This window comes from Helianthus annuus, chromosome 3, assembly GCF_002127325.2.
Source record: "Helianthus annuus cultivar XRQ/B chromosome 3, HanXRQr2.0-SUNRISE, whole genome shotgun sequence".
Taxonomy (NCBI): Eukaryota; Viridiplantae; Streptophyta; class Magnoliopsida; order Asterales; family Asteraceae; genus Helianthus; species Helianthus annuus.
Genome location: NC_035435.2, coordinates 12,023,854 through 12,046,457, shown reverse-complemented (window position 1 = coordinate 12,046,457; position 22,604 = coordinate 12,023,854). Strand labels below are relative to the sequence as shown.

The 22,604-nt window shown below is 35.8% G+C and overlaps 3 protein-coding genes and 1 long non-coding RNA gene across 4 annotated transcripts; 3 read left to right on the top strand and 1 right to left on the bottom strand.

Annotated features, from left to right (window-relative positions):
* Positions 1-1,449: 1,449 nt before the first annotated feature.
* LOC110928641 (protein NRT1/ PTR FAMILY 6.2) lies at positions 1,450-7,257 on the bottom strand. Its single transcript, XM_022171666.2, has 5 exons — positions 6,916-7,257; positions 6,511-6,613; positions 3,832-4,049; positions 2,516-3,404; positions 1,450-2,141 (listed from the first exon to the last, which is right to left on the bottom strand). The coding sequence occupies exons 1-5, from the start codon at positions 6,916-6,918 to the stop codon at positions 1,633-1,635; spliced, it is 1,722 nt and encodes a 573-aa protein (XP_022027358.1). The 5' UTR covers positions 6,919-7,257; the 3' UTR covers positions 1,450-1,632.
* Positions 7,258-11,265: 4,008 nt separating this feature from the next.
* LOC110928640 lies at positions 11,266-12,935 on the top strand. The gene is made up of 2 exons (XR_002586523.2): positions 11,266-11,873; positions 12,623-12,935. It is a non-coding gene; the product is annotated as an uncharacterized LOC110928640 (long non-coding RNA).
* A 4,112-nt stretch (positions 12,936-17,047) lies between these two features.
* On the top strand, positions 17,048-17,872 carry LOC110931217. The gene is made up of 2 exons (XM_022174620.1): positions 17,048-17,140; positions 17,207-17,872. The coding sequence occupies exons 1-2, from the start codon at positions 17,048-17,050 to the stop codon at positions 17,870-17,872; spliced, it is 759 nt and encodes a 252-aa protein (XP_022030312.1).
* Positions 17,873-18,081: 209 nt separating this feature from the next.
* On the top strand, positions 18,082-19,804 carry LOC110931216. Its single transcript, XM_022174619.1, has 5 exons — positions 18,082-18,621; positions 18,690-18,939; positions 19,022-19,164; positions 19,257-19,359; positions 19,434-19,804. The coding sequence occupies exons 1-5, from the start codon at positions 18,082-18,084 to the stop codon at positions 19,802-19,804; spliced, it is 1,407 nt and encodes a 468-aa protein (XP_022030311.1).
* The last annotated feature ends 2,800 nt before the right edge of the window (positions 19,805-22,604 follow it).

Genomic DNA, 22,604 nt, shown 5'->3' with positions numbered 1-22,604 from the left:
ATCTGGATTTGCAGTGCAAAAAGTGGAGGATGAGTACTGGAGAAGATGATGGGAATTTAGGGGTTTTGTGATGTAAATGAGTATTAATTTGTTTTTAATATGTGTTAGTAAAAGGGAAGGGGAAATTACCATATTAATTACCCATCATGTGTGTATCATGTGAGTAATAATTAACTAGAGTTTGAGGTTTGGTTAGACTTAGGGGTCAAAATAGTTAGTTATAGAGACCATGGGGGCACATATGTTAAAAAATCTTATTTTGGGCTAATATAATAAAAGTGATATAACCACAGGGGCCAAAAACGTAATTTACTCTTTTAAAATTATATCTAAAAACAACAAGGAACAAATTATTATACCCTTCCGATCTCTTTTTAAAGCGGCACTCCCCGTGAATGGTTGAGACGTATGCTCGTTTTCCTCTTCCTCCAAAATAATTTTATTTTTGCCATCTCCATTACCGCGTTTACATAAAAATTTACGATTTCATTAGATGAGGATGAAGAAACCATGATTGTATGGAGAATTTGTATATTTTTTGGAGAGAATTTGCAGAGAGAAATAGTAGAGTTTGTGTGAAAATTTGGGGGGAATTGATAATTAATTATTATTATTATTATTATTATTATTATTATTATTATTATTATTATTATTATTATTATTATTATTATTATTATTATTATTATTTTAAAATCTGATCGTTGAGGGGCCCGCCACAATGGCTACATCCCTCCTTTCTTCCTTCCTTATGGCCTTTATAGGATTATTCATGAGCTTCACGACCACTAGGGCGGTGTTCCACTAGTTGCTATGAATGCCGACTCAGCCCACGATACGCTCCACCACTCCCATACCGCATAGTATAAGGGTTCAATTAGGCAAAATCGATGAAGTTTGGACTTTGGATTTTAGAAGTTTATTCGAGGATTCAGTTAGGAGAAACATTTTTTCAATTCTTCATGGCTTCAATTAGGAAAAACGATTGATGTGACTGTATCTTTTGATGAGTTCAGTTGTATCCTGATATTTTTCTCAATGATTTTTGCTTCTAATTCTACTGCTTCATTGTTTAATGCTCAAAGGGGAAGCTTCAACTTTTGGTTCTTTCCTTTTCGTTTCCCTCTCCCTCGACTTGTGGCCAAGTTTCATGGCGAACATAAGGACATTTCATTGAGGCCGACCGCTTCATTTTTTGGACCCGTTCACGCGTTATAAACGGGCTACCCTATTTCACTATTCACAACCCAAAATTTAAGCCCAATTATAGATTTATAGATATATAGCATGTTTATAAGAAAATGGGATCTAAAGCCCTTACTTTACAAAGCCCATTAGATCCACCATCTCTTCTCCACCACACGCGCACACTTTTTTAACCTTTTCTCTCATCTTCCAAGTATACACTTGTATGTTTCTCTCCATATAACAAACACCCTATAATACTCATCAAGCCATCAAAATAAAGTTGAACATAAATCCCAACAAATATGACATGACTTCAAACTCAGGCTACTTATCTTGTGGCCAGCATCTAAAACCATTAACCATTTAATTATTTTTGAACATTACAAGAAAACTGACGATATAAACAACAAAAAGAAACACACACACAATTTAAGTAACTATAATCTATCAAACATGAACATCCACCATTTCTGTCTCCTTATCATCCTTTTTGTTCCAAGCTGCCACCACAAGATAAACCACTAAATTTATCACACCCAAAATCGCCAACAATCCATAGAAACAATCCAATCTTCCATGATCTATATCATCGGCTAGCCACCCTTCTCCACCGTGGCTTCCGGTCACCTTCTTCACTACCGACACTAGAAAACTGCTCATGAAAAACCCGAGAGAAAGTGTTGTCAAAAAGAGCCCAGTGCTCATCGTTTTCATGCTTTTTGGTGATCTTGTGATGAAGAAATCTAACTGGCCGGTGTATATGAATGCCTCGCCCGCGCCCACTAGGAAGAACTGTGGGATGAGCATGAATACGCTTATTGGTAGCGATTTTCCTGCCGGGGTTCCGCCGACGGATTTAGCGACGGATAATCGTTTCATTTCGACCAATGCGGCTGCCGCCATTCCTAAGGTTGACAGGATCAATCCTAGTGCCATTCTTTGTAGATCAGTGAAACCTGTTGTCCGGATACAAATAAACAGTTATAACAAGCTCACTATTACAAAAATAAGCAAAAGCGACTGAATTTGTAACCAACAAAAACGGTCGCAAGATTTGCGACGAGATTAGGAACTGAAGCCAAATGGCCGCAACATTAGCGACAGTAACTAAAATAAACTTGGTTGCAAAGTTACCGACCGAAATAATATTGGTCGCAATAGCTAGCGACGAAAACAATATCAGTCGCAAAATTAGCAACGAAAAATAAATTTGTCACAAAAGTCGCTATTGTTACAAAATACAAAAACACCAAACAAAAAAGAATTTAGTTGCAAAAACGGGATTAAAACTGAAGAATTGCTACTAGAATATATATAGGCATGTATTTACCTGGAGTTCCTTTCCATTTCTTCCAAAAAGGGATGATCACACAATCGTAAACAGCACAAGTAAGCAATATCGCGAGTACAAAGAAGACAGTGAGCGACCCAGCAGGGATAACGAACCCTCCGACAGATCGCTCCATTGTGGACGCTTGCTCAACTGAAAATGTAATCATTTGAGCGTAAGCCGTCCAAAACAATATGGTTGTTGCCCAAACAGGCAACAACCTGGCCATCATTTTAACTTCTTCCACCCGTGTCACCGTGCATAACTTCCACGGATTCAGAGCTGCACTACCCGAGCCATTTTGCACAAAATCATCTTCCGCGACCACAGCAGCCTTGTCCAAGCACCGAAACTGGTTCGTATGATGGATTCGCGAACCCTCCGGCGCGTTTTCATAGAACATGCTGATGTCGTAAGGAAGAGCCATGTTCCTCTTTTTTACCGCAGCGACCAAAACTTGAAAAATGCTGACAATAGGGCTTCCTGCACTCTTCTTGTATCGATATCTTTTCGTCCCCGATAAGATGACCAAAATAGCGACGAACATCGAAATTGTGCATATCGCATAAGCCAAGCTTCTACCAATCTCATCTTGTATGTATACGAGCACCGTAACTGCGGTAAGTGTTCCGAGACTGATGAAGAAGAAGAACCTATTGAAGAAATACGCCATTTGTGTTTTTTCTTCTTCGTTCTTCTCATCAAACTGGTCGGTACCAAAACCCGACACGCTGGATTTCAAGCCGCCTGTCCCAAGCGCGATGAGATACAAAGCAAGGTAGAGGATTCCCATTTGGAATCCATTTGCTTCTTTGCATTCCTCGTTGGCGTGGCAAGGGGGCGGCCTTAAGTTTGGCAATTTCGTCGAGAGCGCTAGCGTGCCGGTACCCTAGTAAGATGATCATTAGTGACATGAAATAAGTTAAGATGTCTAGAAATATAAAACAAGCATAGTGTTTGAATTAAAAAGGAGTTGTTAAAAGTGGATATTGTGACTAAAGTTATATGCTTTGCGACTATAGATATTATTCAATCCCCAAGTTAATAGTGACATGGCGAATTTATAGTCACTATAGGCAATGCCCTACTTTGACTTTAAATTAAAAATATAATGGATCATAATTTTATTATTTTGTACTAGCTTATGTTTATGTATATTATATTAAATTATTAAACGTTTATCTACATATATATGTAATATAAGTGACACATTATTTACACGTGTAGGTTAAATACAGAAACAAAATTTGTTCATATTCTTCTAAAATTTGTTCACAATTAACAAGCATTTGTATGTATAGGAATTGAAGACTTACAAGTGTTTGAATAGAAGCAAAGATGACAATAGTTTTGAATCTGCCTAGAAAAGCATCAGCCAAAAAGCCACCAAGTAGGCACAAGAGGAAAGATGTGCCCAAAAAATCAGTAACCACATTAGCTGATGATGAGCTTGGGAGGTGCATAGTTCCACCCAAGTATGTCACCAAGTTCACTGCTATTCCCATTGTTGATAACCTCTCACATATTTCAATCCCTGTCACACAAGTCAAATTCAAGATTCATAAGCTACATTTCTTGATTTTAACCATACTAATAATATTAAATTAATAATAGAGTAAGCTGTCATTTTCGTCCCGTGGTTTGCTCAGTTTTGCCATTTTCATCTTAAATTCTTTTTTAAAAATGGCCAACCCACTGGTTTCTAATTCTTACGATTTCCATGGGGTAAAAAAGGTTTTTGGATGAAAATGACAAAACTGGGCAAACCATATGGACGAATATAACACTTTACTCTAAATAATATTAGTCTTATTGGATCAAAAAGATTAGAACCCGAGTTTAGTTATGATGCTTGGGACCCCTTCAAGTATTCGGATCATCGGATGCCAAGTCAATCTCACAAGAATCGTGTAACAACAACCTACTTATGTATTATTGTTCATACATCGTTGTGTCGATCGTATATTGAAAGACAGATTTGACCCTACATTATACCTTGTCTTAGCGTTTATAATTAAGGAATTGTCCTCCCTACTTTTACAATGTTTAGGAGTGGGATGTTGAAACTTGAAAGGGCTTTTTGATTGGGGGGCCCCAAGTATCTCAATTATTCCCATATGTACAATGATTGAGCACTAGTGAAAAGCCCATACCACACTTTTTAAATAAATTAGACATAAAAACAAATATGTAGTTATTTAAACAAAAAGATGATTAATTTACATGTGACTAGCCCATATGTACAATCATTTACATGTTTCAATTACTTTTTGAGAAATAATATTTGTTTTTACAAATTTAATATCTTAATCTTTAATAGTACTTTTATCAAGACTATATATTAGTGGAAATATACAGTTGTGAGTTATTTAAACAAAAAGATTTGCCTAAAAAGAGAATAAGCACACGGTCATTTAAAAGTTATTTAAACAAAAAGATTTGCCTAAAAAGAGAATAAGCACACGGTCATTTAAAATTTTAAAATGGTGTTTTGTTTCTGTTTGTTTACACATAGTGTTCTATTGTTAATGCAAATTTAAAACACCATGAATTAAATTCCTTTTGACACTTTTTAGCCAAAAATACTTTAGCGGATCCTAGAAAAACACACATATTATATCTAAGATAAACATTTATTCACATGATCTTGAAATATTGAATATAATTACTTAATTAACAAAAAGCATGTACGTAGCTTGGTGCATGTATGAGAGTATGATGGAAACGTTTTGCTCCCTTTTCTCCTCCAAGACTCTGGGTGAAAAGTTACTTATATACCAAGTATATATTTTTGTATCAGGAATATGATTATTTTTGTGGTTGATTTATTCTTTTTTAATATTTGCGAATGAGACGTGTTTGTCAAAAATTTACCACAGTATAGCGATTGAAATAGGTTGGTTGCTAATTTTTCCGGAGTACTGTGATTCACGGGCGGATCTATGAAGAGGTAGGGATAGCCCGGATACCCCTCCCCTCACTTTGTCAGAGAAGTGTAAAATTAGAGCAATTCTTTTCTTCTCCGTTTTATACATCGGATACTTCTGAGCAAATATTATGATACCCTTAAATCCTATTTTTAGTATAACCCTAAATTCGCTACTGTGAGTTCTGTCACAACTCATCCCCTTAAATCTTGTGACCGTTGTAAATTTGTTCACAAATACCAAATTGTGTAGTGATATATGAATTTTTGTAGTATTAAAATAAGAAAAAAAAAACATTTATAATTATAATCTTTAAAAATATTTTCTTACTCTTTAATATTGAAGAAAGTAATTTTGACTTAAAAACATATCAAAAGCAAATATTATTATATAAGTTTCTAGGAAGTAATCAAATGACACCATAATTTTCCATGTCATCTTCTAGACACTTTGCATGAAACATGCACAATGACTTGCACAACAACCTCTCAACAACCTTCACTCAATATTTCACCACCCCATTTGAATGAACGAAAAGAGAAGAAGATGACATTACGGATTTGTGACAATATTATGCTATATATGCATATTTGATTTTTGTCTGTTTGGCTTCGAAAATACTTCAATTTTTATAAGTTGTTTCCACTTATAGTGTAAAGAGATGCTTATAACTAGTTTTTCGACTTATAGATACGCATATATACAAGCATAACACTAATAGATACGCGTATACAAGCATAACACTTGTCTACCGCGATAAAAACTATCTTCTCTTCTTCCCTTCTCATGTACTGTCAATCAAATAGAAACCAGAACAAAAGAATAAAAATGTTTAATGTATACATAAAGATACCAAACACAAGAGTACACAAAAATAAAACCTAGTGGCCAGGGTGGTCCAGTTTCTGATCAAATTTACTGTGTTTGTTGGTTGTGATCAGCCATTGTTACTTAAACCCGAGCCTTTGAACCCAAGTGAGACCACAGGACCACCACGTACACACGCACATGCATATCCAAATAGGTTTGAATGCATAAAAGAATGAAATAAATTATGTATGAACTCACCAAGAATTAAGGCAGCAGGCACCCAACCTCCGGTTTTCGACCTATCAGCCGGAAAACCTTTGTAGTCTTCCGCATCCGCGACCGTTAAGCTCGTCTTCCCGTCCTGAAAAACACACAAAAGCACAAATTTTGATCTATCGTTCGATGAAACATAAATAGAAGGTTTAGGGTTTCAAAAGTCTAGAATATTAGGGTTTCACAAGATGAAGATAGTTTTAGAAAATCAACATGCACTAGTAGAAAAATAGTTACGTCAGAAATGTGTAGGAAACGACCATTAGTTATAAAGTTCCTACAAAACGGTTTTCATCGAAAAAAGTTTTACGATATAATATTTTCCTAGGCATTTCGGATTGGAATTCCAACAAAATATACATAGGCTGGATATAAGTCAATGATACTAACCATTGTTTCTTTCTTTGTTTCTCAGGTCTCCCTATCAAAGAGCTTCAACACTTAACAAAATTCAAGAACTCACTCTCTTTCTCTCTCTCTGTGAGGTTCACTTAACACTTGAACATCTTATGGAAGAGCATGTATTTATATAGGCAAAGGAAGATGTACTACAACTCTAAAGGTGACCCTCCACTACCAATTTAAGAAGATCATCCAATGTGATAAAGATTAGCCCTACCGCATTTTTGTCTATAATCTTGGCACTATTTTGTACAGATATAATTTGCATAATATTTGTATATCTTTTTGCATAATAAACTAAAGTTGATGTTGATTTGTAGTGGAATCTAGAACATGTATTACAAAATTCCCATCTTTCTTTGCTTGTCAAACAGCAAGTCTAATGCTCTTTTACTATCTATCTGTATGGCACAGATTGATTCTATAGGATTTGTGAATCATAATCAAAACAACAAATGGTACATACCCATTCATTTTTTTTCTTTTCTCTGATTACTACTACATGTTCTTAGTGCTTTAGCTACCCCACAAGAAGGTAAAGCTCCAAGCTTTTTTCTTTTGTTTTTATGCTCTTTCGGTTTCAATTCGCTCGATCATTTTCTTTGGCATGGGCAAGAATGGCTAGAGAAAGTATATTGTCGTCAAAGCAATAGTTTCAGTGTGCACAAGATGTGATTCTTGAATTGTATAGTCCATTTTCAAGATTTTGTATTATCAATAAAGTATGGATACAAGTACATCCACAAAAGCTATAAGATAATATTGGTCTTGCATTATCATGTTGTACCCTTTAGTTTGTTGGCCGGTGTAATTTTGATCTTGGTTAGGTACAAGTGATGATGCTTGTGGTCACAACATTTTTTTTTTTCATTTGGTGGGTATTAGGTCAAACAAATACGTTATAAAGGGTAGGCTTTGATATAATTAGGATCTTAAAAGTGGAAGGTATTTGTTAGATGATGTGAAAGGCAGATCGATGTGTATGACTTATACAAAAGGAAACATTTATAGGGTTCTATTCAACCATTATCAATGATGGAAACATATACTTCTATGTGTTATTAGTTATGGTATGACCTACAATTAGGACTGTTGTAAGAGTATTTAATGGTCGGGCTTCTTTTAACATTTGTAACTTATGCATGGTATTTCACTACTAGAAAACAGGGGGATTTCCTACCAAAATTTCCGACAAAACCAAATTGGTCGGAAAATTCCGACCATTTTCCGACAAAATAACAACTAAAAAAATAATCTGGTTTTACCGACTATTTTCCTACAATTTACCGACCAACAAAAAAATGGTCGGAAATTTGAAGGAAACTTCCGACTAAGTTCCGACCAAAAATAAGAATAAAAGAAGAAAAAAATTGGTCGGAAAATGGTCGGAAATTTCCGACGACTTACCGACGAAACAGAACATTTGGTCGGAAAGTTGTCGGAAATTTCCGACCAATTTCCGACTAAAATAATTTATTAACATTTGGTCGGAAAGTTGTCGGAAATTTCCGACCAATTTCCGACTAAAACAATTATTCTTTTAATATTTAATTATACCGAGGTGTATATCTATATATATAAACGTATTTCTTGTCTCTATATGTATATGTATGTGTGTATTAGTATGTAGTTGTATTGGTGCATACGCATACATACATATACATATATACACACTTATAAAATAGTAAAAGCCTAGTTTAAGTAATGGGTCCTGATAGCGTAAACGCACGTATGACTGGGTATAATTATACGTATAAGTTGGTAAAGTAAGAGCTTTTCATGTATAACTAAGGTGTACAAAATACGTAATGAAAAAACCATGTTAGAATGTTTAAAAACCGAAAAAACGGATATGGGTGTCGGAAAATGGTCGGAAATTTCCGACCACTTTCCGACGAAAAACAGCATTTTGTCGGAAAGTTGTCGGAAATTTCCGACAATTTTCCGACTAAGACCTTTATTGGTCGGAAAGTTGTCAGAAATTTCCGACAAATTTCCGACTAAAACCTTTATTCTTTTGTTATATAATCATGTGGGGGTATATGTGTGTATGTAAATGTAAATGCTTGTGTCTATATGTATGTATATATATATATATATGTATAAGTATGTGTTTGTCCAAGTATACACACACGCATACATACACACATACATATATATACACATACTTAGCCTGTTTTAATTAATGGGTCCCGATAGTGTACATACACGTATAAACGTGTACAATGCGTATAAGTTGGTAAAGTAAAAGTATTTCATGTATAATTAACGTATACAAAAGATGGAATGGAAAAACGATGTTTAAAGGTTGAAAAAATGAAAAAAAACGAAAATTGGTGTCGGAAAATGGTCGGAAATTTCCGACCACTTTCCGACGAAAAACAACATTTCGTCGGAAAGTTGTCGGAAATTTCCGACCATTTTCCGACTAAAACTTTTATTCTTTTGTTATATAATCATGTGGGGGTATATGTGTGTATGTAAATGTATATGCTTGTGTCAATATGTATGTATATATATATATGTATAAGTATGTGTTTGTCCAAGTATACACACACGCATACATACACACATACATATATATATACACATTCTTAGCCTGTTTTAATTAATGAGTCCTGATAGTGTACATACACGTATAAACGTGTACAATGCGTATAAGTTGGTAAAGTAAAAGTATTTCATGTATAATTAATGTGTAGAAAAGATGGAATGGAAAAACGATGTTTAAAGGTTGAAAAAATGAAAAAAACGAAAATTGGTGTCGGAAAATGGTCGGAAATTTCCGACTAAAACCTTTATTCTTTTGTTATATAATCATGTGGGGGTATATGTGTGTATGTAAATGTAAATGCTTGTGTCTATATGTATGTATATATATATATATATGTATAAGTATGTGTTTGTCCAAGTATACACACACGCATACATACACACATACATATATATACACATACTTAGCCTGTTTTAATTAATGGGTCCCGATAGTGTACATACACGTATAAACGTGTACAATGCGTATAAGTTGGTAAAGTAAAAGTATTTCATGTATAATTAACGTATACAAAAGATGGAATGGAAAAACGATGTTTAAAGGTTGAAAAAATGAAAAAAAACGAAAATTGGTGTCGGAAAATGGTCGGAAATTTCCGACCACTTTCCGACGAAAAACAACATTTCGTCGGAAAGTTGTCGGAAATTTCCGACAAATTTCCGACTAAAACCTTTATTCTTTTGTTATATAATCATGTGGGGGTATATGTGTGTATGTAAATGTAAATGCTTGTGTCTATATGTATGTATATATATATATATGTATAAGTATGTGTTTGTCCAAGTATACACACACACATACATACACACATACATATATATACACATACTTAGCCTGTTTTAATTAATGGGTCCCGATAGTGTACATACACGTATAAACGTGTACAATGCGTATAAGTTGGTAAAGTAATAGTGTTTCATGTATAATTAATGTGTAGAAAAGATGGAATGGAAAAACGATGTTTAAAGGTTGAAAAAATGAAAAAAACGAAAATTGGTGTCGGAAAATGGTCGGAAATTTCCGACTACTTTCTCACGAAACACAACATTGGTCGGAAAGTTGTCGGAAATTTCCGACCATTTTCCAACTAAAACCTTTATTGGTCGGAAAGTTGTCGGAAATTTCCGACCATTTTCCGACTAAAACCTTTATTTTTTTCATATTTACTTATGCGAAGGTGTTTATCTATATATATAAACGTACTTCTTGTGTCTATATGAATGTGTATGTGTGTATAACTATGTAGTTGTATCGGTGTGTAGTATATAATATAAATATGTTAAACGGGTCAATCCGTCAACCCGACCAGGTTGACCCGAACCCGACTTGTTAACCTAAACGGGTTCGCAGGTTCAACCTGAAACTGACCCGAACCCGTTTAGACTAAATCTAAACCCACAAATTTTGTGTTAGGTTCGTGTCGTGTTTTCGGGTCGTGTCAGAAATTCGGTAACCCTCGTATTTTATTATTTAGGAACAAGTCGTTTAAAAAGTAATTCGGTAATTAGCGGGTTTATATGTGACAACCGGTAATTAACGCCTCCTAATTACGCGAATAACAAATGTTTAAGGGAATAATATGTGACATATTTAGCTTCTTTTTCAAAATTTTATATTCACGGTAGAAACCGGGTCGAAAAACGGATCGGAAACGACAACAGACGCATTTACTCGATTTTTACGCAACTGATAAACGAATACCGCAAAACATCGACACTCTGGCATAATTTAAAGTGTTTTCAACCCTAAACAAACATATTACGACAATTCACGATGTTCGGGTTCAAAACGGGTTTCATAAATGTAATTGGGTCGTACAAACACACTAAAAACGAGCTAACGGGCCTTGGGCCCAACCCACTTAAACCCTACATATTTAAACCACTCTTTATCTCTTCTCCTTCATTTTTTTCCCTAACCCTAGCCCCCATCTCATCTTTTCCTCTGCCAAAAGATTTATCACACACACAAAACCATACATTTCCTTCTCTACTCTCACTTTGCTCTCTCTAAATAACTAGCCGGCCACCACTGACGATGGCGGCGAACCACGGTGGCGGCAGAGCCACGACAAGCCGGAAGTCCAAGGAAGACCACCACCACCACAGGCGGCGGCGCTGTGGTGGGTGGTTTCGGGATCGAGCAGGAGAGAAAGAGAGACCTAGAGAGAGAAACAGTGGCGGAGGTGGTGGTGGTCTTGTGTCGTGACTACAACGATCGGCGGCAAAGTGGATCTTCCGGCAGCCGTGTTTAAGGTTCAACAGTTCGGGTATTTGCTTCGGGTCGACTGTGATTTTGGTTCGGGGTGGAGCCGACGGCAACGGTGGATACGGAACTCCGGCTCGCGGTCAGTAGCAGTGACGGCATACATCTCCTAAAGTCACCCGCTAATGTATGTTCACCTTTGATTTCTTGCATTCCTTATAATTTTCTATTCATTACTTAATAGTTTTGGTAGATGACATATTGTTGAAGATGTTGACGACTGTTTTGGGTGAAAGTAGGTTGAACACCAACAATTTTGGGATATATATTCAAGTTGTTATTTTAGACTAGCAAATGACTATTATATGCGATATTTGTAATTTTTAACCTAGTGCCTACTTGTTGATTGATCTGATGAAATAAGAAGTAATATATATATATATATATATATATATATATATATATATATATATGTGTGTGTGTGTGTGTGTGTGTGTGTGTGTTAGAATGTGAACATGAACTACTGTGACTGTGAAGTTGGAATGCTGGAAGGAAAGGAAATACTTTTATGTGTTTGATAATTGACTGTGAATGAAAAAAAAAGGTTTATGTTATATTTGGCTATATTCCTTGCAACCCTTGAGTTTTTGTTATATGCTAAGAATGTTGATTTAGTAATTCTAGTGGGTGAAATGTTGTCCGATGAACTGTTCGTTTGTGTATTCCTTTGAGAAATAAAAGTTAAATAAAAAAAATACGTTGAGAATATTAACCATAAACTGTGTTTTATTGTTAGGGCTGACTGAAGTAGTATATGTTCGTTTGATAAGATTTTATTTATGAAATTTCTATAAAACAACCATACACTTGATTTGGGTTTCCTACTAGTGTGTCTATATATATAGCTTTTTTACTAATATTATGTATGCTGTTTAGGTGTTGGACTTGCAATCCAAAGTGGAAAAGTTAGATAAATGATTCGAAGAGGCGCAAGAACCCCACACGGAAGTGTTGCAAAACCGAGTCGAAGATATGTAACACAAATGAGAGAAGATATGCAACGACAAATAACCGAGTTGATGAAGCAGTTTGGTAATCCTAGCAATCCTCCACCATAGTTTAGTTTTGTTTGTTGTCTTTTGCGGTTGAAGTTGTAATTTAAAAACCGTGGCATATTTGGTTGTTGTAATTTAATCGTGTCGTATTTAGGATTTTTATTGGATTTTTTTCTGCATTTTTAGTAGAAAAATCTGAATTTTTTAGTTTTTTTTTTTTATTAAGAAGTTTTTTAGTCGGAAATTGGTCGGAAAACTGTGGTCGGAAAGCTGTAGGAAAATTGTGGTCGGGACTTTGTCGGAACCTTTTGGTCGGAAAATAGTAGGAAAACGGCGGTCGGAAAGCTGTAGGAAAACGGCGGTCGGGACTTTGTCGGAACCTTTTGGTCGGAACATGGTAGGAACACGGCAGTAGGAAAGTTGTGGTCGGAACTTTGTCGGAAATAGCAACTTTTTCTTTTTGTCGGAAATTTGTCGCGAATTTAGTCGGAATGCTTGTCGGAAATATTTTCCTACAAGGCTTTTTCCTACAAACGTATTTCTGTCGGAAATTGGTCGGAAACGCCGTTTTCCGACTGTTTTCCGACTAAAACCTTGGTCGGAAATGAGACATTTTTTAGTAGTGTTTCGTATACATAGCTTCACAAAAAAATACACTATAAACATATAACTTTTAATGACGAACTGATCTGTCGGATATCCGTCTTCCCGGTTCAAGTTAGTAATTTGTCGGGGATGTCCTATCGAAGAACATGGTGCGAGTAAAGAATTACTAACGGGTTTTACTGAAGGATCATTGACGGAGAGTATCACCTTATATTACCGACGACTATGCCGGCGTTGGAATGTAGACGCTTTTTCCGATAGATTACCGATGATTAGATGCCTGAAGACAATTTACCAATGGTTTCTTTGGAAATTCAATGACGGAGATTCCAACGAAATTCCGTCAGGGGTTTTTGTTTTTATTTAAAAACAAATAAATATGCTTAAAATCCATAGAATACAAGTGTGTAATAATTTCTTGAATGAAAAATTACGAAATCTACATTGCTTTGTTATATAAAAAAAGATAATTCGTAATGACAAACTGTTTTAGCTAGAAGAATCAAGAAAATCCGTATTAGTGCCTTGGACTTAATTTTAGCATATGTCTCATGAAGTAACTAGTCAATCCAATCGTACGGAGAACACAAAAAAGGATTACCTCATTTACAAAAATTTTACCGCAAGAATACCTGTTAGCTGGACACTAGTTACCCCCAACAACAACCACATTTGAAATTAACCGCGTTGGTGGCCCTCTTTTATTCCATGAGTGAAAGTATCCTCTTCCTGGTTTAGAGTATTCGTCGCTAATGCCTCAATAATTACCAATGATTTTGGTTCTTATTAAGGTTTGTTGGTAAGTATTGTTTGGCGTCGTTCTTCCGTGACAAGGTGTCAGTAATATTTGCTTTTCACTATAAAACATATGGATACCACTGACGGCCCACTCGGTCACCCATCCGTTGGTGAAGGTGGGGTTATCTGACGGAAATTCGTCGGTGATTAGCCATAGAAAATATGGTCATTATCAACTTGGTTTGTGATAGGTTATCCGTGAGTATTACTGAGGGATCACCCGCGGAACGGAATTACTGGAAACTTTTATAGTATTGTTCAAAAAAGTCTTTTCCTGTTGATTATCAATGGATATAGTAGCGACGAATTACCAACAATCCGTTTACCTACAGATTACCGACATTTCAATCGGTAATCCGTCAATATCCATAATCATTTACATAAATAACATTAGATATACATCTAATATTCATGGAATATAAAATTAATTTTAAATTTTGACTCAAAATTAAGTTGCAACAATTAATATATACATCTAATATTCGCATGTCGAATCAGGCTTGGTTTAGCATATGTCTCGTGACGAACTTATATTGGGTTCGGCTTTAGCATATGTCTTGTAACGTAACGTAACTAACGAATCCATTCCTACGGTTTAACAAAAGAGAAGAGAACAAGAATCTTATGTGAAATCATGTCTTGTTATTAGCAACTATCGGTTTAATCCGAGCATGCATGGTTTGCGTTGGTAGTTACCGACAAATTACCTACTCTTTTACTTAACTTGTCAATTTTATATTTTTATTGTACTTTATCAACTCTACCGGAATGTTGTCACTACTTATTACGCAAGCAGTCCGTTGGTAATGGTCCAACAATAATTACACATTTGTTTAGTAATATCTCATGTAGCGTTCATTGACCTGAACTAGCGACACAGGATTTCGTCGCACGGTCATGCATTTTACTAAAATTTGGTAAAGATTACCAAAAAGCGCCGGATAGAAAGACCAGTTTCAGGACCAGCTTCGGACCACTTAAGAATTAGTCAATATTTGCGTGACGTTTCAATGTATATACAAGGATAAAAAAGAATACGACGAAAGCATCTGTCAGTAAATATTAAAAGTCATGGTTTTGGAATGTATGGGGATGAATAAGTCTGTTAATAGGCTGGTCAAGTACCTAGATTGGTCCCGTATAAAATCTGAATTATTTATTTATATTGAAGTCATCTGGAACTAAATACCAAGATTATTTTGTCACTATAAAAAGGATCTTACACGTATGATTTCTTTCAATGGTTGAAAGTAGCAGCCGTGGACTTTCAACTTTCTTTCTTATTGATTAAAGATTTATTAAAAGTGTTTAGAAATATTTCAATCGTTTTTGCAACTTGAATTATAATAATTTAAATTATAATTTATTGGCAAACACGATTACTCTTACAGTGGACGTCTTTAAGGCTACTTTGCGTGGGCTCATGCCCCTCGCAGTATCACCCCAATACCGCCCCAAACACCATCTTATGGGCACGATTGTATGCTTCGTCAACCCTTTAGCGGGCATTAGAGGAAGAAAAGGAGGAGGCCCACTTGCATAACCAATCTGATTCCTTTTCTTTACTAGTTTCCTTTTCTTTAAATTAATTTAAAAGAAGCTTCATTCTTCACCATCAATGTTAAAGGGGGCGTCATTGTTTCCCTAAAACCTATGTGACTTACGTAGCGCTAGAGTAGCATGAAAAAGCCCCTAGTGGTTTCGCCTTGTAATGAAAGTGAAAGTGAAAGTTATGAGTGTTATTTGTTAAATTGATAGCATGTATTATTACTATTAGATAGAGAATCATAGTTTAGATTATTAAGATATAACTTGCCTTTTTTATTAAATGATGAGTAAATTACAAAGTTCGTCCTTTACGTATGTCACTTGTTACAAAGTGTGTCCTTTATCTTTACTATTTACAGAAAACATACTTAATGTTTGAAAAACCATTCAGGTTATGTCCTTTACCCTAAACCTAGTTTATTTTCCTAGTTAAGTCAGGTCACGTGGGAAGCACGTGAGGGCATTAATGTCAATCCACCTACCAATTACAGTCCCATCTTATGAAACCCTAATCCCCAATTTCACCCACCATTCTTCCCCCAATTGCTGAACTCATCCCTTAGGTTTCTTCGACGATTACAACGACGATAACAACGACGATTACAACGACGATTACAACGACGAACCAGAACCATGTCTCAATCGGAGACCTGGTACATACGAGAAGAGCTTGATCATGAACAAGTGATGCAGCTATACAGTAATGAATCCTAAATTTCTTTCTACAAACTTATAATTTTCTACATTACGTTACTGATCAAGTTCGAAATTGTCGAATAATGCAGACGGATTCCCCAATCTTTTCTCGTTTCGGATTCATCATGGTGGTAGTTTAACACATCCTCCTGGTCGCACTTATGTAGGAGGTAGGATTAACTATGTTGATCTAATAGATATCGATTTGTTCTCTGTCCATGAGGTGTCCTTAATGATTAATGAGTTAGCTTATGCTGGGAATGATCATATAATATACCATTGCCTTAACCATAAAAAAGATATGGATAATGGTATTGAAGAGTTAGACAATGATGTTTTAAGGTTGTCTGCACATGTTGAAGAGCATAAGCTAATTGAGTTGTATACCACACATGGGTTAAATAACATAAAGGAGTATTTCAACCCACCACCAAAACCTCACAACCCTCTTACTATAGAAGAGATAGATGATCCTGGACCTTATGCTCTTGTCCCAACATCAATAGTCTTTAAAAGTGTGGGAAACCATTCTAGTGAGGGTGGACAATCAAGTGTGTTGGGGCAGTCAAGTAGTGTAGGTGGACAATCAAGTGTGTTTGGACAATCAGGTGTTGGTGGACAGTCAAGTGTGTTTGGACAGTGAAGTAGTGTGCAAGGTATGTCCAATGTGCTGGAAGAAGCTGATATTGGTGACTTTGATTTTGATGATCTCCTGGAGGATAATGTGCATGATCAGCAACATGAGGAGAATGTGCATGATTATCAACATGAGGAAAATGTGCATGATCAGGAACAGGAGGATCATGTGCATGATTAGGAACAGGAGGATAATGCGCGTGATCAGGAACAAGAGGATCAAGAAGATGAAGGTAGTGAACAGAATGATAGTGATATTGATTTTATTGTTGATGAGGATAATGCCATGGTAGATCCTGAGGTTGATATGACAGATTATAGGTTGAACATTGATTTAGAAGTAGAAGACAATATGGTAGGCAATAATCATCAGGATGTAGACTTGGGAGATGAAGTGTTAGATAATGATAAGTTTCAAAGTGGCTCAGATTCTAATGATGTTCAGACTAACATTAGGAGACACCACCTAAGAACCATTAGAATGGAACATGAAAACTTGGTAAATCTTTACTTAGGCCAGGTATTTAGTACCAAACAAGAAATCAAGAAGCTGATTAAAAAGTATGTTGTAGAAAATACGAGGTGTATTAAGATTGTGAAGGATGATAATACAAGGGTAAGGGCAGTTTGTCATGGTATGCTACCAGATTTTGAGGTTGATGATAGTGGTGTCCATATTGATACTCAAAGAAGCAGAAGAGGGAAAGAAAAGGTGGCAGATGTGCAAAGTAAAGGAAAAGGGAAAGAAAAGGTGGCAGGTGTGCAAGGTAAAGGTAAAGGGAAAGGCAAAGGCAACATCAAGGGTTCTAAAGTAAACAAAAAAGACAAGGGGGGGGGGCGGAAGTGAACAACAAAGACAAGGAGGGGGCTGAAGTGATAAATGTTGGTGGAAGGGGGAACAAGACAAAACCTGAGGAATATTTATGTCCTTGGGCTTTGTTAATATCTAAAGTTAGTGGTACTGAAATTTGGATGGTCAAAACTTTAATAAGGGAACATAAATGCTATCAATCTAGAAAAATTAGGGCTTGGACAGACACCTTCTTGGCTGATTAGATGATAGAACAAATTGAAGAAAATCCTAATATTCCAGTTACTGTTGTGCAAGAACAGTTCCAGAGGAGATATTCAATTGGTGTTTCTAAGATGAAGGCATACAGGGAAAAGACAAAAGCAAAGAAACAGGTTGAAGGAGATTACATCTCACAATATGCCTTGCTAAGAGACTACATTCTTGAGCTGAAAGATAAGAATCCAGGTTCTACTGTTAGGTTAGAGGTTGAACCACCTTGTGATCATAGGGAAACAACTCGAAAGTTTAAAAGGATATACGTATGTTTGGGTGCTTTAAAACAGGGTTTTAAGGCAATTGGGAGGGATCTGTTGGGTCTGGATGGTGCATTCATGAAGGGACCATTCCCAGGTCAAATACTCATTGCAGTGTGTATAGACCCTAACAATGGAATATACCCTGTATGCTATGCAATTGTAGAGGCTGAAAACATCAACTCCTGGACTTGGTTTCTACAACTGTTAGGAGATGATCTGGATCTACATAGAAACTCAAACTTCACATTTGTATCTGATAGACAAAAGGTATGCTTAGTAATGTTGTATACTTTGCATTTGTATCAAATCGTATACTAACTTCTTGAAATGAACAGGGTATACTTCAAGTTGTTAACAAGTTGTATCCCAATGCTGAACACAGATACTGTTTGAGGCATATTCATGAGAACATGAAAGTCACTTTTAGAGGGAATCTGTACAAGGACATGCTTTGGAAGTATGCATGTGGAACAACTGTTCCTGAATTTCAGATTGCAATGGATGAGCTGAAGGCATTCAACAAGGAGGCCCACCTGTGGTTGTCCAAAATCCCACCACTGCATTGGTCTAGGTCATATTTCTCTGGTATGTTGTAAACTGTTCTAGCTGTCTTGCATAATATATTTTCTAGAAGTGTTAGTGACCAGACTGTTCTAACTGTCCACAGGCAGGGCAATATCTGATGTGTTATTGAACAACATGTGTGAGGTTTATAATGGCAAGATATTGGATGGTAGAGAGAAGCCCATTATTTCTGCCCTTGAATACATCAGAGAGTATTTGATGAGAAGAATTATCACAGTTTTGAAGGTTATAGAGAAAAGTGAAGGCCTGCTTACACCCTATGCTGCCCTAAAGTTGGAGACAATAAAAAAAAAGATGCTGCATTTTATCATGTACAGTGGAATGGAGGGGATATATTTTCAGTAAGTGGTAAACCAAATTATGCAAGGGTTGTGGATTTGGCTAAGAGGACATGTGCTTGCAGAGCTTGGGAGATCATAGGTACTTTTGTTGTATTCTTTACTTGTTTTGTGTGTATTAAACTAGTAATTTGTGCTAATCCATTTAATTTATAGGAATGCCATGTAAGCATGTTGTTGCAACAATATGGAACATGGCTACTAATGGTCGAAGGGTTGGTTCATTAGAGAGTTGGTCTAATCCCATCTACACAATGGCTAGGTGGAAGCAGGTTTATGATTTCAAGGTGAACCCTATCAATGAAAGGTCTTTATCGGTCAAATGTCAAGTTCCTACCACCCTTTCACCACCAAATCATCATAAGCAAGTGGGCAGACCCAAAAAGGCAAGGAAAAGGTCTGCATTAGAAATGGAAGACGTGACTAAAAGTGGAAGGCTAACCAAGAAACACACCAAGGGAAAATGTGGCAAGTGTGGACATGTGGGACAGAACACAAGGACTTGCAAGGGGGATGGTACTGTTTAGGGTAGTCTTTATGGTTTAGGGTTGTGTGTTTTGATCTTGAACATGTTTATGGGTCAGTTTATGACTTTTGAAAACTTTTAGTGGTTATGTATTAGGTTGAACATGGAATGGCTGTCTTTTGAACAAGTTTTTGGGTCAGTCTTTAACTTATGATATGTAATGGATTATGAAGTGTTTGGTATGATATAATAGTTGGTTATGCACAATGTTGTTTTGGACATGTCAGAGATTTACAAAGCTTATTGCACATTGTCAGGTGTTTCGGACATGTCAGTGATTTACAAAGCTTGTTGCACATTGTCAGGTGTTTCGGACATGTCAGAAATTTACAAAGCTTATTGCACGAATTTTAACAGCAATATACCACAATTTTCCTTACAAGATGTCAAAATAACAATACATAACAGCAATTACAGACCAGCCAACCTAGACATTGCCAAAAGTCCTAGAAATACACTATATAACAAATGAAACATATCCAACTGATAATCAACCACTTCTTCAGTTTCATAGCCTCTTCTTCACTTTCTTTGACTTTGACCTCAAGCTTGTTCTTCTGTTCTTCAGCATGGTTCTTTCCCCTAAGCAGTCTAGGTATGATGTCAATACACCTTTGACACCTTCTATCAACCCAACCAATGAATCGACAATCTGAGCCCTAATTAACACAGACAAAACAAGTTTCAATTTCATGGATAAATCAATTATAAATCCATCGTATACTTGATCAGGACATGCATAGAAACGACGGCCAGGATTGCGATTAGTCCAAGGTGTCACAATTACAGCTTCTTTCCCGCATTCACAGAGCACCATTGTTGCTTTCTCTTGCACGATTGCGTATTTGCAGGGGGTCGAATTGGGGATTAGGGTTACGTATGTGCAGGTGACTTGTAGGATGGATGAGATGATGGTGAGTGAAGTTGGGGTTTAGGGTTTTTATAAGATGGGACTGTAATTGGTAGGTGGATTGATATTAATGCCCATCCCACGTGACCTGACTAACTAGGAAAATAAACCAGGTTTATGGTAAAGGACATAACCTGAATGGTTTTTCAAACATTAAGTATGTTTTCTGTAAATAGTAAAGATAAAGGACACACTTTGTAATAAGTGACATACATAAAGGACGAACTTTGTAGATTATAGTAATAATATTCTTGAGAAACTTATATATCGGGATTAAATGTAAACAAGTTTAAGTTAAGAAGAATATGTTAAACACACAAATTTATAGTGATTCAGATGGGTGTTTAATTAATCCATCTTACGTTCACTATTTGATATTCATTAAAAGTTTATCTACACTTATAACATGTTATCAAGAAAGGAAGTTATTACATTTAGGGATGAGTATTTGGTACCAGGTATCGGTACCAAATTTTTTCGGTACCGGTACCCACTTTTTGGAATTTTCGGTATCGGTACTTTCGGTATCAGTACCGGTTCAGTACGATACAGGTAAAATACCGAATTTTACTTTCAAATACTGGTACCGTAGCGGTACCCAGTTTTGACGAATTTTGATGCCGGTATTTTCGGTACTGGTACCACGCTCATCCCTAATTACATTTACACTATCTTACTGAAAAGACAGTGTCACCTCTTGAATTATTTCATAAAAGGTATTGCTCATTTCTTAAACGTCTCACTAGGATGATAATGATCACCACTCTAACTAGCACTAAGACGGTAGCGATATATAACTTTTACAAATCCTTTTATTTTCCTATAAGATACACCTCTTTATGATATGAGTAATTGACGAAAGATAAACGTCATATTTCTCACTAAGAGAAAAAGATAAAGGTCAGCAAGACACTGCCGATCGATAACACAATCAAAACGTACATCAACAAGGGATCTTCTATCCATTTCTCACTAAGTCATTGTAGGTAGTCCAAATAACTTTATGTGAATGTTAAACAAAATAAATCTTTCAAAACCAATATTTTTACCATTCTATACAAAGTGATTAAGAATGAGTGAATGTGTTAAATATATTTAATTACACAACGGTTAAATAATCCATATAATTCTACTTAGTTACTATTCTTTTTGACAAATGACTCGTTCAAAACCAATATTTTACCATTCTATACAAAGTTAATCATATTTTATAAATTCTTGAGTGGTATTAAATCTAGTTTACTTTATAAAATATATTCCAATGTGATTCTAATTTATACCATATTCATACCATTTTGATAATTACATTAATTAGATTAGTTGGCTTCTTTGGATGTTATGTTGATCTTTTATATTTGTCCATAACCTTAACATTTGCTCCACAGTCAAGTCATGATGATGATTATGGATGATGCTAATCATTTTTTCATTCAAAGGCCTTGTTCTGCAAGCTTTTACAATGTTGTTTCTTCATAGCCAGACTGTAGTACTGACCATGGAGTTGTTGAAGTAGTTTTGACTAGGGTGTTGGCGATTGATCCATAGTTCTATCATGGGTCGACTATGAAGCAAATGTTAAGTTTTTGTAACAACCAGGATATTATTCTGAAACTCGTACAACCACATTTATATGTTTAATTATTCGACGAAGCTTGCGTGTTCTCCCCCTCTCTCTCTCTCTCTCTTAGACACACACATTTACATTATAGGTTTTGTTTGTTTTCTCTTGTCTTTGCTATGTGGCTACACTCGTAACTTCTGTCATCACATTTGTAGCTACTGACGTTGCACTAGTAACTCCTACTGATTAATGGTTTGGTAAAATTCCATAGCTAATTAACGGTTTTAATTTCGGTTAATTACACGAAGTTAATCTCTAGATTACACTACT

Bases quoted from the DNA above. Each gene is read 5' to 3' on its own strand.
- LOC110928641 (XM_022171666.2), bottom strand. The intron at 3,405-3,831 runs GTAAGTCTTCAA...TCATCTTACTAG, and splicing joins TTGCTTCTATTCAAACACTT to GGTACCGGCACGCTAGCGCT. The intron at 2,142-2,515 runs GTAAATACATGC...TCCGGACAACAG, and splicing joins GAAATGGAAAGGAACTCCAG to GTTTCACTGATCTACAAAGA.
- LOC110931216 (XM_022174619.1), top strand. From the start codon at position 18,082: ATGATAGAACAAATTGAAGAAAATCCTAATATTCCAGTTACTGTTGTG. The intron at 18,940-19,021 runs GTATGTTGTAAA...AACTGTCCACAG, and splicing joins GTCTAGGTCATATTTCTCTG to GCAGGGCAATATCTGATGTG. The intron at 19,360-19,433 runs GTACTTTTGTTG...TTTAATTTATAG, and splicing joins CAGAGCTTGGGAGATCATAG to GAATGCCATGTAAGCATGTT.
- LOC110931217 (XM_022174620.1), top strand. From the start codon at position 17,048: ATGTCCAATGTGCTGGAAGAAGCTGATATTGGTGACTTTGATTTTGAT. The intron at 17,141-17,206 runs GTGCATGATTAT...GTGCATGATTAG, and splicing joins ATCAGCAACATGAGGAGAAT to GAACAGGAGGATAATGCGCG.